The sequence below is a fragment of the Chelonia mydas genome, chromosome 10 (assembly GCF_015237465.2).
Source record: "Chelonia mydas isolate rCheMyd1 chromosome 10, rCheMyd1.pri.v2, whole genome shotgun sequence".
NCBI classification, from domain to species: Eukaryota; Metazoa; Chordata; order Testudines; family Cheloniidae; genus Chelonia; species Chelonia mydas.
The window spans coordinates 52,694,179-52,709,138 of record NC_051250.2 but is presented as its reverse complement, the minus strand read 5'-3'; the positions used below and the strand labels follow the sequence as shown (position 1 = coordinate 52,709,138).

The window sequence follows — 14,960 nt, the reverse complement described above, 5'->3', positions numbered from 1 at the left end:
GACTATCTCAGAACTAGGGTTAAGGATTTTCTTTGAAAACATTTTAATGAAAAGAAGTTAAGAATTTTTGTTTTCACTCTGAAATAATAGGGCTAAGAATCTGTCAGGTGACATACTTAAAAGCCTGGAAAGAGACTCTAGAAAAGTTTTAAAAAATACTTTCAAAAGATCCTTCGATTTAGCATATAAATTGCATTCACTTAATTAGTCAGTCATTCTAAAATGTAAAGCGCCTGCCTCTTTTAACCACATTCCATGCTAGCGAGCAGGCCAGGATTTGACACCCTTCGGTGAAGAAACCTACACCTACTGGTAACATCCTATGAACATGTCTATAGCTAACTGCTGCATGCCAGGGTACACATATTGTACCCTGAGCATTGTGGTCAGAGTTTACAAATCAACGATTATAGTTTGTTCAGCTAAGACTCAAAGTGTCAGCTGTTTGGGGGAACCAAAGGTACTCAGTACAGTACTTCACAGGAATGCTCAAGCACCTGGCAAGCGTCAAGCCAATTATGTATTATGGTAAAACTGCAATTCACTGTATCTCTCTCCATCAACAATTTGCAGACAGATCGAGGCAGTAAGTACATTAGCACTTTACTATTTTGCAAATATATACACACACACACATATATATATATAAAAAAGAAATAAACCTGTTAAAACAATATATTTGCCACATTTTTTCTCAAATAATAAAAAGTAAAATTTTCCTGAATCAAGTTAGTAAGTGACACACATACTCCCTGAGTCAAATGCTTCACTGGCATAAATTCTATAGAAATCAATGGAATTACATCAAAGTATTTCACCCAAGGTTTAAAACTCAATAACTGCAGAGCCTCACTCATCCACGTGCCATGTGACCTACATTGATGGTTTCTACCTACATTATAGCTGCACTTTTGCGGGGTCATTTTGCAGACAACCCTGAATGTTGCCAACAGAAATGTTGTTCAGAGGATCTTGCTCTATATTAACTTACAGACTATTCACAAACAGACAACTATTTGGAGTATGTCAAAGCATCCAAGACAAACAGCAGCACAAATCAAGGACCCTATTCAATATTTCAGAGACAACTTAATTATTAAAAAAAAGGTTCATTTTATTTAAAGCATAATGCTACCAAACGGAACATTTTAATAGCACTTACTCAATACTGCTTTTATAAACATGTCAATATAACCCACTACACCCTCTCAAAACCAACATGAAAGTCCTAAGAGATACCATAAACAGTAAAGCTAAGCTTGCCTGCAATTGTTTCATTGCTCACAATATTGTTTCTAAACTCCAGTCTGAGTCTTGATGTTTCCCCTGGCATCAGTGCTCTTACAGAGAATTTTATGTCCTTTCACCAGATGCAAATGTTGGTTCCTCCTGAGATGCCTTATTGTTATTTCCAAGCCTTGATGTCTTCACACAATTCCCAGCAGTTCTTAGGCTCTTACACGTTTACTGATGAACTATTTTAGTTACTGCACTAGCATATCATTTAATTTCATGGTGGTATTTTTACTCAGGTTTCCCTAGGGTTTTTAAGAGAAACTCTTTGTATTTCTTAATGACAGCACGAAATCTGTTAAGTATGTTTAGTTCTGGAAGAAAAACATTAAATCCAAGAACACCTAAACTTGGGAAATTCATATTTGGATCCAGACCTAAATTTTAGAGCTCAGACGTATCTCTATAGTCCACCAAAAGTCTTCATTGACAGGAGGGGAGGGGGGAAGAAAGGAGAGCTATTTCAAGTGCAGTGATGTAGTTTTTAGGAGGTCCCACTGAAGCTGCTGGCAAAGCTTCCATTGACTTTAATATGAAAACAAAACCAGCTATAAAATGGTGCACAGTAGTCAAGCAATGGAGTTTTCATGAAAAAAAAAAAAAAACCTCTTTGTTGTGAAATTGGACCTGTGTTTTTCAATGCACAATATTAGGTCTCCTAGAGCTAGAAAGTCAGGCACTTCTTTATTAATGTAAATACAGTATAAAAAGTCTGAACTTCTTTTTAAATATGATAGATACCAGAAGCTTGAGTCAGCAAAAATTACATCCAGCTTCCATGCTGCAGAACCTCAGAAAAAGAAAAAAAGTCGGCTTGTGTGGGCTTTTGCGGTGTGGAAGCTGGACGTATTTTTGGCTGAATTGTGCCTAATATTAGCTGGAATTATAACTGAGAATGCATATAGAAAGCTACTTTTAAATAAAAGGTGCTATTATTTTATACCAAGGAGACATTTAGCAGTAACTTTCGTTCATGTACTTTATGTACTTTTTGCCTAATTTCCCCCCATTTATTGCCAATGTCATAATTTAGGTCTCAATCCTGCAGACATTTACCCGCTTGAGTAAATTTGCTCATATGAGTTGTACCACTGAAATCCTGTGAGTTAAGTTACTCATACCCATATAAATTGACAGGACTGGACTCTTTCGTTGCGTTCTTCATTCTTACTTTACACACTTTTTTTTTTTCCATACTTCAGAAAAAAAGATGTACCAGGGATATTTTCATGTTATAAAAGGCGCTCTCTGTACTTTTCCATGAGGACCTGGGTGTAAAGCTATCTGTATATCTATACAGTTTCTTTTGTCCTGTATTTGCTCTTTGATGTGAAAGTCTGACACAAAGTAAGCAGTGATCTCTCTGATGTTGAACTTTTAGACTTTATTGTAACTACATGTTTACAAGAAGAGCTGACAGTCATTTTCACTTCTCAATATTCACATTTCACTATGGCACCTACTTTACAAGCCAGAGTTTTGGGGAAAGTATTAAATTACCACAGTGCACTTCAGAGCTGCCATTGTCTGTGTCAGGGTTTTCATTTTAAAGCACATTTTAAAGGGTTTTACCTCAACCATTAAAAAAATAATTATTTGGAGACATTCACAAGGTCTCTGCTTTAGAATTCGTCTGTTTTAACTATAACAAAGCTAAATATTGCTATTTGAGGGGGGGAAATAGAAGTAAAAAGCCATTCTGAATAGCCAAACTAACCAGTTTTAAAGTGATATTTGTTAAGTGATTAAACCCATTTTATAACTTAATCATTTGGGTTGTGGAGGAGGGAGAGGAAAGTAAGATGAAAGAAGTTACGCTGCAGATATCACTATGGAAATCTCCAGCAGCGAGACTTCCACTGCACAAAAAACATTTGCCAGTTTAGTAATAAAAACTACTAGTCACAGCCTTGACCATCTCATGCACTGGAGAAACCCACAAGAGGAGAGTGGAAGTGGATTAGGTAACTCCTCACTGGTGATGTCATCGAGTTTCCAAAAAACATCCTTTAAAGGTGGAAGCTGTAGGAGGCAAAGGGGTGTTATTTTTATGGCCACGGAATTTGGGGCACAATGGAGAACTGGCCCCCTTCACATAGCTCTTCTCCCACTCTTCACTGCTGTGAGCCACCACAGTGCAATACCATGACATCTGTTGTCACTAACCATGGAAAACTGTTGCTCCCACTGCCCTCTACAACCCCAAGCTCCCTGCAGTGCATCTGGAAATTCTCAGGGAGGAGGATGTTGTGCCAGACATGGCAATCCCCACTTCTATTGCCCTTGGGGGAAAGCCTCCCACTCAGAGGCTGCTCAGCTCTTAGACAACAGAGGGCCCATATTTCCGTCTCATTTATTAGATCACGATCCCCCAAAAGGAAAATTTATAGCTGTTTATATAACTTGTTTTTTAATTACCTGTTGATGCAATAATCTACCCAGCAACTATAAATGTGCATTGTATTCTCATGTTTTAGCCAAATGTATGTTAATACAGTAATGCACTCGCAGTACAAGAAAAACTATCCAGAGTCTGGTACAATGCATCTTATGTAAGTATAAATTGTTGGGACTGTTCCTTTGAACAAAACCCAAAGATAAATGTAATCCCAGCTATTCTGGAGCTTCTCCCACAATTTGGTCCTCTTTGTGCAGCAGAGACATTATAGTGCGGTTTGGAAGACATTTTCTCCAGATTCCTCGGCACTTCAGGCTGCTGTTTTAAACTCAGTATCAAAGGATAGCTTCTATTTCATTCACGTTCTCCAACATTCGCTATTAATATAACATCTAACACATGAATATTTCCAAAGTAAATATGAAGGGCCCAATTCAATGAGAGGAAAAAATGTATTTCTAGGCAAAGGATGCAGAGAAGAAGAGGTTTTATGCAGTGCAGAAGCTTGGTGTATTAATTGCTGAACGGGGCTTGAAGCAGTCACAACACATCAGCTAGAAATTTTGTTTTACACAGTAACTGCTCTGTGGCAAATCAAATACAGACAAATAAGTGGAGATTCATTTAACTGAGGGGAAAATGCATCTGTTAATAAGCAATACTAATGTTTAAAGTTAATATAGAATGCCAACAGGTCACACTGTTTCTTTTAACCCAGTAAAGCAAATCACACTGCTCTAATGAAAGTCAGAATAAAAGCACATGAATTTCTCTGCACTAATTAATTCTTGTGATGACAACAAACAACACACCTTTGTCTGGCTGTCCATTCCCTATAAGGAGTTTGTGCTTCAGGCAAAGTGGAGACTGGAGCATCATGTGCTTAGAGAGGATTCATCCTCCACTGAGAATGGTGGGGACTGAATGCAGTTCACATCACCTCCCCTGCTAGGTTCGGGGGTTGAGGGATGGGAAGAAAATACTGCCTTCCTTCTCAGGTTAAGGACGAGAACCAAATCAAATGTCGCCTCATGTCTGCAAGTTCCAGGGGTATCTGTCTGAGCATTAAGAGTATAGTATAAACTCTTTAAGGCAAGGATTGCCTTCTAGTTGTGTCTGCATATGCTACTTAGCACAAGGAGACTTTGATCCCCAATTGGATGCCTCTAGGTTCTAATTCAATACAGTCTTAGAATCTTAGAATATCAGGGTTGGAAGGGACCTCAGGAGGTCATCTAGTCCAACCTGCTGCTCAAAGGAGGACCAATCCCCAATTTTTCCCCAGATCCTTAAATGACCCCCTCAAGGATTGAACTCACAACCCTGGGTTTAGTAGGCCAATGCTCAAACCACTGAGCTATCCCTCCCCCCCAACAACAAATGATATTTGGATTAGGGAAAAATATTTGATATGTCAAACTCTGGTTTCAGGGATTTGGTGGGAGGGGTAGAAAATCTGATGCCTCAACCCCATACCTGTGTGCATGCGTGTGCACGTGCACACACACACCCTCCCTCTCCTTCCCCTGCTCACCTTCGCTTGACCCTCTGTAGAAGTGAAGTGGGGAGGTGGGATGCCTACAGTCCAACTGATTTAACTCAACTCTGTGAACACTCTTATTTTATAGTTTAAGAATGTCTTATTTTGATTTAGCTTAAAACCAGTTTAATAGACTTCAGCTAAACCAAAATAAGCCTGGTTTTAAACTGCAGTAAGCACACCCATCTAGCCTTTGGCACCGGTTTAACAAAATCCATCTGTCTCTATGTAGATGAACCCTAATTCCCTGAGGCTCACCGCTTAGTCTCCAGGGAGAAGAAGAGGCAGAGGTGACACTGTAGAATTCAACACCCTGTTCCTTGGCCTCGAGAGGTAGGGCCCTACCAAATTCACAGTCCATTTTGGTCGATTTCACAGTCATAGGATAAATTTCATGATTTCAGCTATTCAAATCTGAAATTTCATGGTGGTGTAACTGTAGAGGTCCTGACCAAAAAAGGAGTTGTGGGGGAAACTCACAAAGGTTATTGTGTGCGGGTTGGGGGGATTGTGGTATTGTTACCTGTACTTCTGTACTGCTGCTGGTGGCAGCGCTGCCTTCAGAGCTGGGCAACTGGACAGCGACGGCTGCTGGCCAAGAGCCCAGCTCTGAAGCAGCAGCAGCAGCACAGAAGTATGGATGGCCAGGTATAATATTGCCACCCTTACTTCTGTGCTGCTGCCTGCAGAGCTGGGCCCTCAGTCAGCAGCCAACACTCTTCGGCTGCCCAGCTCTGAAGGAAGCAGCACAGAACTAAGGGTGGCACGGTGTGGTATTGCCACCCTTACTTCTGCACTGCTGCTGGTGGGGCGCCACCTTCAGAGCTGGGCGCCTGGCCACCAGCTGCCGCTCTCTGGCCACTCAGCTTTGAAGGCAGCGCAGAAGAGTGGCAATACTGCAGCCCCCCTAAAATAACATTGTGACCCCTCTGCACTCTCTTTTGGATCAGAACCCATAATTTGAGAAATGCTGATCTCCCCCATGAAATCCATATAGTTAAAAGATCCCAAAAGACCAGATTTCATAGTCCGTGACACATTTTTCATGGCTGTGAATTTGGTAGGGCCCTATCTATAGCTATAAGAAGCAGCAGCCATGGCAGTAGCCTGGCACTCAGCTGCATCTTTCCCAGGATTTGTTTGATTTGTTTTCAGTTAAAGAGGCTTTTTTATTATTACTGTTTTATAAATTACATACATACGCTGAAGGAAGAGGACACCAAAACAAAAAGCACATGACATAAGAATATATGTTTATAAGGCATTCAGATAACCCAAGGACCTTTCCCTTATTTTGAGTCATGGTGCAACAGCTATTTACCAGATATCATGCATGACTGAAAGATCCCATGAGACCTTCTTTGATAGATACAGCTCCATTTTGGTGTCACTTAAATTTGAGAGGATTCATTCTAATGATCAATGTGCAACACTGGGGCAGTTGTAGTCAGAGTATCTGATTAATTACATTCTCTGTGACAAGCACCAATTTGAATATATGTCAAGATTACACATGAAGTTTGATTTGTTTTTGTATTTGAGAATTATCAGTTTCTTCCAAAATTTAAAAATAAAGGCTAATTGGAGCAGTTTTATGAAGAACCTCGTTCCCTGTTTCAATGGCAATAAACTGCACCGTATTTCTGAGAACACAAACATTACACAATAATTACATGGCAGACACCATATATTATAACCATGCTGAATATTTTACTTGCATTGTTCAATAGTGAAGAGGTTAGACCTATTTACATTTAAGTAGTTTTAATTAAGTTAGAAATCAACATTCTTAAAATGAAGACTGGATTATTATACCTGTCTTGGCATTGATTTTAGCCTAGCTGGCTATGTACATAGCATGACAAAAAGCACAAAGGCTATAGTCACACAGCCAGAAGGACTAGTAGTTCTTATGCTACTGTCTATTATGCAACACAGAGAGGAGCCAAAGTCATGGGTTGAATTCCTGACTCCCTTGAATTCAATGGCCAAAGAACCATTGACTTTAATAGGGCCAGGATTTTACCCCTGCTGTACACTAATGGGAATCAGCAATGGGTGCAGCTGATCATTGCATGTACAAACCATGACAAACTGTGTCCACCAACAGCTGTTGTTAGCAATGAGAAATTTTGCTAGGTTTGACCAGAATGCAGGTGGAACACTGGCCTGGCTTTCCAAAGGGTGATGGAAGCATGCTGCAGAGCTCCCACATACTGATACCATGTGGTGGGAGCTCCAGCAATTTTTGGAGAGGGCTGTTGTAAAGACTGAAGGTTCTGAAACTGGGATGCAGATACACTATGCCTAGTGACCCAGCAGACACGCATGTGCAGATGCTAATATTTTTTCTCAGAGCACAGACTTCAACTTTATGCCTTCATCTCCCATATAATGGGTTTAGGGTGCAAATGTAGCACGGTGAGCAGTCTGGAAGGGCTAACTTACAATGCCTCAATGCTCTGAGATCTGGGGATGTGGACCTCGAGTTTTCTGTGTATCCATTAGTTCCACACAGTATGGAGACAGTTTTCCATGGCACCAATAAGGAAAGCCATGAAAAGCTCCATTAGTTTCACTGGGTTTTTGAAGAGTGAGGGCAAATAGCCCTACTTGTAAAAATGGAAACGGAGGCCCAGGTGGTGTCTGGACCTATGTGCACATACAGACCCAGATACTCAAAGGTATTAATTTCCCTGGGAATTAGGTGCCTAAATACCTTTGAGGATCTGGACCACAATCCCTGTCCTTGAGCTCAGCGAGTGCAAGGACTGCTCAAGGCTAATGCCACTAGCTACACTAGTCTCCCCGAAAGGTAGTGGAGGGGGTGGGCCCATGGCTCCATCACTCATTGCATCATCATGAAGATGAGCAAAAGAATTTTTTTTTTTAAATGCAACTAGACTGACTGCTCTTGTAATAATTTAACTGATTCTTTCAGGAGCTCGCCTGGCACATGGAGTTATTTTGCAGCCTACAAAAGCTTATCTCATGAGAATGCAAAGGAAGAACATACTGCATCCCAAGTGTCTCTAACATTAGATAGATAATTTACAAAGTCACAGAAGATCAGAACTGCATTTACCTACTGGAGAAAGAGACAAAGAGTAGCCACATTCTCCTTAATGCAGTCTGATTTCTTTTTTATTTTATGAAAAACAATCCTATTTTTGAAACAAACACATCCATATGGAAAAGGAAAAATAAGAATTATCTCTGGTAGTAACAATGAAACACTTTACATTACATTAACACACTTGTTATATAGTGTATTCAATTAACATACAACAATGATCATTTCGAATACTATATTGCTGGTAATATACCCAACACTCCCAGAGAGAGGATTTAAAACTCCATAGGTGAATTTTTCAAATGCTACATAAAGCCTGAGAAATATGATTCTATATGGAAGTCTTGCATGAGGGGGATGAGGGGAGAATGAGAAATGAAAACTACATTGTAAATGTATTTAGGCACTACTGCAATACAAATAAAATAATAATTCAAACAGATACTCACCTATCTACCCTAAGGCCAGGCAACAAAGCTAAATTGCAGTCTCTTTGTGACCAGTTTCCAGGACTACCATGCTGCAGTTCCTCACTAACCCCATACCAAGCCACTGGATTTACAACATGAGCATATTGAGTTGGCACGTAGACCACCTCCAGGACTCTTCAGTGCATGGTCCCTGCATTCCCACCTCTCTGCCCATGGTGAATGACATCATTCATTCATATTTGTGCAGCATGGAGGTCCTTGCACAGATACCCCATAAATAGGCTGAATTTCATTCTGAATGTTCAGAATAATCCCCAAATCATTATTTTTAAAATGGTGTATTGTCTTTCTACTGTCAGCCAGTTTAAACAGGCTAATGTTTTTATCATTCACTATCATTCAAGAGCCTGATCCTGCAAGAAGATCAGTGCCTGCAATTGCCGTTGACTTCACCAGGAGCCTAGGCTGCTCTGCACCTCGTGGGATCAGTTTTCAAGAGAGATTTGTATGGTGCAAGATGCCTTCTACGAATTTTCCACAAAATTAGGCACACATACAGATTTCACCATCACTACCACCACCAGCTTTTATTGGAAAACTCATATAGTCAGAGAGCCCGAAATTGAAATGTAAAGGACAAACCTCAAGATCAGTCTGGCACTGCCAACATGATGTAACAAGTATGTTGACTTAGGTAAATGAAGATCCATCAGAACTGCTATATTAATTAATATTCCAAGAAAATAGAAAACTCTCAGCTGCCAATTCCACAGGCCTGATCCTGCCACTACGTCATATGAGGCACTCCCATTGATGTCAACAGGAGTTTTGTATTAGAGTGCTCGCTAGAGCAGGCTTTGACTTTCTATCAGCAGTAAAGTTGCATAGCAAGTTAAAACAGGCTTAAAAATCTAAAATTAACTCTGTACCTGGTAGTTTACTAGCAAAGAACACATCCTCCTTCCAGAAAGGCCTCATAGTCAGTGGTCAGTGCCAACAAATGTAACCAAGAACTTCTCAAGAGGTCAGACTCGATAGCTTCAGGAAAGCTCAACCACAGTGATCAGTTCAGCTAGCCTGTTGGGTCCAATCTTGTGAAACAAAGGGTATTGTACTCAGCAGAAGCAAAGGGTGCTCAAGAATCTCAGGGAACTGGGGAACACTAAGATCCTGTCAACAAATGTACACTGATTGTGCTACGACAGGCAGCCACTAAACGAAAACAAACATTGACACTAATAACAAAACCCACAGGTCTTCAATAAAAGTATTTAAGTGGATAATACTTTAAAATCACTAACAGTACACACGCTCAAAGATATATCCTATTGGCTTTTTTTATATATATATATATATATATATATATATATATATATATATATATATAATAAAAAAAAGCCAACCAAAATCAGAGCCATATCTTTCCATGGTTAAACCATAAACTCTTAACACTTATTTGATTTCTAACAATATTATAACCAATTTAACCCAGGAGTTTTTCCTTGTTTGTTTTAAATTCTGCTTTGTATTTTTTATGCCTGAACAGTAAAGATCTGTACCAATAATTCATATGAAGTACTTCATAAAGTACTTCTTTGTATTGGACATATATTTATTAGTAACAATGAAGTTGGAAAAATTATACACTTAACGTCCTCTAGGATTCTCTATTTGTGAATCTCCAACCCAAACCTAGTAAAATACTTCTAGGGTCGTTTTTACTGAAGCTATACTAATTTGTCCAGCATATAGGATGCTACTATCTCGGGGCCTGATGATACTACCAGCTGAGCACTTTCTGTGGTGAACTAGCACTCTGAACTTCCATTAACACTGGGCCTGATTCACCACTGCCCTGCACCGTAGATAGTCATTTTCACTTGTACAAAGTCATCCCAAAGTGGCTGTAAAAGCCAAATTCAGCATAGGTGGCTTATTTGTGCCTTGGGCCCGTTCCTAGTTATGACATTTTGTCAATGAGAGTTTTTAATCTGGTCTGAGTATTTTACACCCATTCACAGAATTTACTGAGTCCTGCTCCTCTTCAAGTCAACAGCAAAATGCTAATGAGCATCGGATCAGGAATAACAAATATTCAGATCCACCCAAGGATTACTCTACTTAGGAAAAGCACGTCTTATTTCTTTTTTTAAACAGAGGTATAACACAAACACAAAGCTGCACTCTTTCCTTAAATAAAAAAATATAGCCTGAGTATATTCATACAGTACAAGATTTGCTTAATCAACTTTTATAAGTTTGTGGAAATGCATAAACAAGTAAAAAAAAAAATCAGTCAATCCACAAAATATTTCCTCTAACATTATGGACAGAAAATGTTTGACAACTGCTTATTTCCAAAAATAGAAAGCTTTCCCCTCACACTGAAACCAGAAAGTTACATTTCATATAGGGCAACCTGTCTTAATAACATAATCCATCCCCTTTTCATTGGCTGTGCCTTGGCTTACCAGTTCTTTGAATGTACCAGTGTAGCTATCAACATGCTAACAGTTAACCATATTCTTTAAGGTTTCAGAGTAACAGCCGTGTTAGTCTGTATTCGTAAAAAGAAAAGGAGTACTTGTGGCACCTTAGAGACTAACCAGTTTATTTGAGCATGAGCTTTCGTGAGCTACAGCTCACTTCATCGGATGCATAGCATATCGTTTCCACGATATGCTATGCATCCGATGAAGTGAGCTGTAGCTCACGAAAGCTCATGCTCAAATAAACTGGTTAGTCTCTAAGGTGCCACAAGTACTCCTTTTCTTTTTACATATTCTTTAAGTCTTTCAAATCCCTATATACATTAGAAATCTCTGTATATTTCAGAATGAAAGAAATTATTTTGACAGAGCATTTGTTTTGCATGAAAAATACAATCACACACAATTCTTTTCGTATGAAGTCAATTTGAGTAATCAGAATTGAAGAACAGAAGGGAAGAATTTAATATGTTTCTGCATCACTTTAAAAAAAAATCTGGTAGGGAAATCTGTAACATTTCACTTTCTCCCACAAACCATCATTTTCTTCACCGTAACTTCACAGCAACTATAAATGATCACATACCTCCAAAGTGCTATTACAGCATCAGGAATAAATAAAATATTCTAATCACCTAGACTTAGTCTGTTTCTCCCATGTGCATTTGAGCTCATACAAAAACTGTATTCCCAGTGCTTCTGGTCTACTTCTCTTAAAGCACAATACTGTGGATCTATTATTTCATGGCAGCCAGAGGTCACCCAAGACAAATGTGTAGGCAAGAGCTATGGGCTTTGGAAGGGGGAAAAAAATGGTGATTTTGATTAATCTATTTGTCAGTGTTAATGTGGAACACCACTTTGGTAATAGCAACACAAAAGCAAAATATCTCTGTACACTGAAACCTTCAATACCAGAAGAGAGTAATATTAAAATACATTTCCTATTATTGAAGCTTATCCAACAAACCATACAAAAGTCACTAGCGCAAAACTGTTAAAGTAATGAATACACTTATTGATAGATAAAAAAAATTAGTGTGAACTTTCAGTGAAACTTACCAGAGAAATAATATGCCTCACATTACAGAAAAAGCATACATCAACCTAAATAGTTATGAAATAAAACCATTTTATAACCACATTCTGTAAGCACAAAAACTAAGCTTTAACAGTTTGTCATCTATATGGAAAATGGCTTAATGAAGCCTCAAAACCAGGGAAGCAGATAACTTTGGAGTTGAGACGCGGAGTTTTTCCAAAATCATCTTACTGTCATCTTACAATATTCCAGCATGTTTCTTCCAAAAGCATTCTTAAGTCATTTATACCCTAAGGATATATTCTTCAGTATACATTCAGTTTTTCCTATTTGGTTACATGTTTGCAGAGGGATACGTAAAAACAGTATTTTGTCAGTACAACTTTCAGAGTTTTGAAGAATTGTTATAATTCCCTATAAATCACACTCAAATTATGCTATTTTTGTAACAGAAACAAATATTTTGGATCAACCTGGTTACAGTCTATTGTCAATCTAATTTAGAGATGCTAATGGTTAATGGATAGTACTATCTTTCTATTCACCTAGTCTTCTCTGTTAAAAAGAGAGTGAGAAGCTTAGCAACTGTAAATTATCATGCTTCCACTGCACATTGATATTGGTGTCCTTCACTTAGTGCATTTGCAAAGTAAAAGACACAACCAAGCAAACATTTCAGTCTCTAGTAGGATCATCATTAAATATTCAATTTCAAATAGTTCCTTTTTTAAACAAGATCTGTGTACAAAAAAAAAAGGCTTAGTATTTTTAGTTGGGAAACTAAATTAATATATTTACAAAGACTGCATTACAGAGAAAGAAGGTCCTATTTAAATAGAACTGTTACAATATTTAGATATGTGCTTTTTATGGTTTCCCTGATTTAAAAATATGCTGCAGTGCATAGTTTATCTGTGGATCCCATTATATTAAAAAACACCACAAATTATTTGAAAACATACCTTTAAACTTTTGATTTCTCATGAAAAAACTTTCTCTGACTCTTCCCATTGTCCGTCAGGAAGGACTGGGATTTGAAAGCACAGGAAGTGTCAGATTTTAAAGTGTCATTTCATAATGCTCACTTTTCCTTTCAAACCAAAAACTCTTTAAAAATGTACAGATTCTGAGCCTGTCATTTTTAGCCACACAAACTGTCTACAGGACACCGCACACTCTCTCTTTCTATCTGAAGTATGTTTACTGTAAAATTTTAGAGACAGATTTTATTAGGATTATGCAGCACGTCTCTGCTTTATGCAGTCCCAACCATGTTAATCATAACCTCTCCCTCTGCAAATCATGTGGGAAGATAAGCTCTCTCTTATCCTCCAACTTTTATGTAAAAGTATAAAGTACAAGTCTCTAAGCACACAACTGGTCTGGGCAAAAACAAAAAGGGAACCTCTCCACACGTGCCTGGTCACTTTCACTACGTGATTAGCTCTAAATCAAACCAAACGCAAACACCAGAAGAAGCGGTAGATGACACACTCCAGTGTGAGCTACTTCAGCTGTAAGGATTAATAAGAAATAGCCTCCGCTCTGCAGTAGCGGGCCCAGACGGGTGTCCCCCTCGCCGAGAAAGGTAACTGACGAGCCAGTCCAGAAGCAGGGCAGGCGCTAGGGGATAGACCCTCCACAGCAAGCCGGAATGTGCAGCTCCCCGGGGGGCCGGCAGCGATCGCAGATGCGTTCGGCAAGGGGAGACGCCGAGCTAAACCGCTCGGCAAGGTTTGGTGCGCGGAGTCCCAGGGTGGGTCAGAGCGGCACGGTGAAGCAGCACCAGCTCCAACGGACAGTCACCCCTGAGGAGCCAGCCACGGGATCGCCGTGCCGAGCAGCACTCTCTGGGCACGGGACTAGCCCCACCAACTCGCCTCCTCCCCCTCAGCCACCCAGGCCGAGGCAAAGCCCCCGCTCTGCGCCCCGGGCCGCTCTCCCCGAGCCGGCCCGGCTCCCAGCGGCACGAACGGGCCTCGGGAAGGGGAACAAGTCACAAGTAACCCGACTACCTGAGCGCTGCCCGTGGCACTCCCCGCCCCGACCCCCCAGCGCACCTGCTCGCCGGCCGGCCCCGTGCGCCCAGCTCCCCGGCGGAGCGAGCGCCCATCCCCGGCGCGGCGCGGCGGCTCCCCGCAGGGCTGCGCCTACCTTTCATCGCGGCGATCACAAAACACATCATTTGTCAGGGGCGACGCGGCGGGGAGCAGAGCACCGAGGGCGGGCGGGATGGGCTGGGTGCGTGCTGGCCGGGCCCCTCTCCTTGTACCACCGCCTCAGCAGCATCTGCCGCCTGCCAGCTGACAGCCTGCCACCGCCTCCTTCCCCCGGCCCATATGAGACTCCATGTGACCCGCTGACATCAAGCCAGCCCCCCCTCCCTGTTTACACCGCTCGCCTCCTCCCCGCCCTGCCGGGGCTGAGAGGCAGCGCCGCCGGCCAGTCACAGGCAGAGAGGCGGCAGCGCCGCCTCCTCGGGACTGGCCCGCTGGGCTGCCGCGGCGGCGCGCGGGGCAGCTTCATGCCGCGGCTCGCTCCATCTCCAACGGCCGCCGCGCGCCCGGCCCCCGCCCCCTGCCGGAGACCACCCGGAGCACGAGCGCTCCCGGGCTCTCCCACTTCAGCAGCCGGCGGACAGCGAGCGAGCCGCGCGCCTGCACAGCCAGCTCGCCCCATGCACGGCGGCGGCAG

General features: G+C 41.2%; 1 protein-coding gene and 1 long non-coding RNA gene across 5 annotated transcripts in view; one reads left to right on the top strand and one right to left on the bottom strand.

The window, feature by feature from the left end:
* The window catches only part of RORA (RAR related orphan receptor A), a 539,784-nt gene that overhangs the window by 82,900 nt on the left and 441,924 nt on the right, over positions 1-14,960 (bottom strand). The window contains exon 1 of one of the 4 annotated variants that reach the window (XM_043524578.1): positions 14,421-14,776. The exons of 2 other annotated variants lie outside the window; for them this stretch is intronic. In XM_043524578.1, the coding sequence (XP_043380513.1) occupies positions 14,421-14,451 (31 nt within the window). In that variant the 5' untranslated portion in view covers positions 14,452-14,776. Of the gene's footprint in view, positions 1-14,420; positions 14,777-14,960 lie in introns of those variants that run through there. One more of the 4 variants, XM_037910468.2, reaches the window with a different exon arrangement.
* Positions 13,755-14,960, top strand: part of LOC122462189 — a 45,175-nt gene continuing 43,969 nt past the window's right edge. The window contains exon 1 of the long non-coding RNA XR_006284597.1: positions 13,755-13,854. This is a non-coding gene — a long non-coding RNA (uncharacterized LOC122462189). The remainder of the gene's footprint in view (positions 13,855-14,960) is intronic.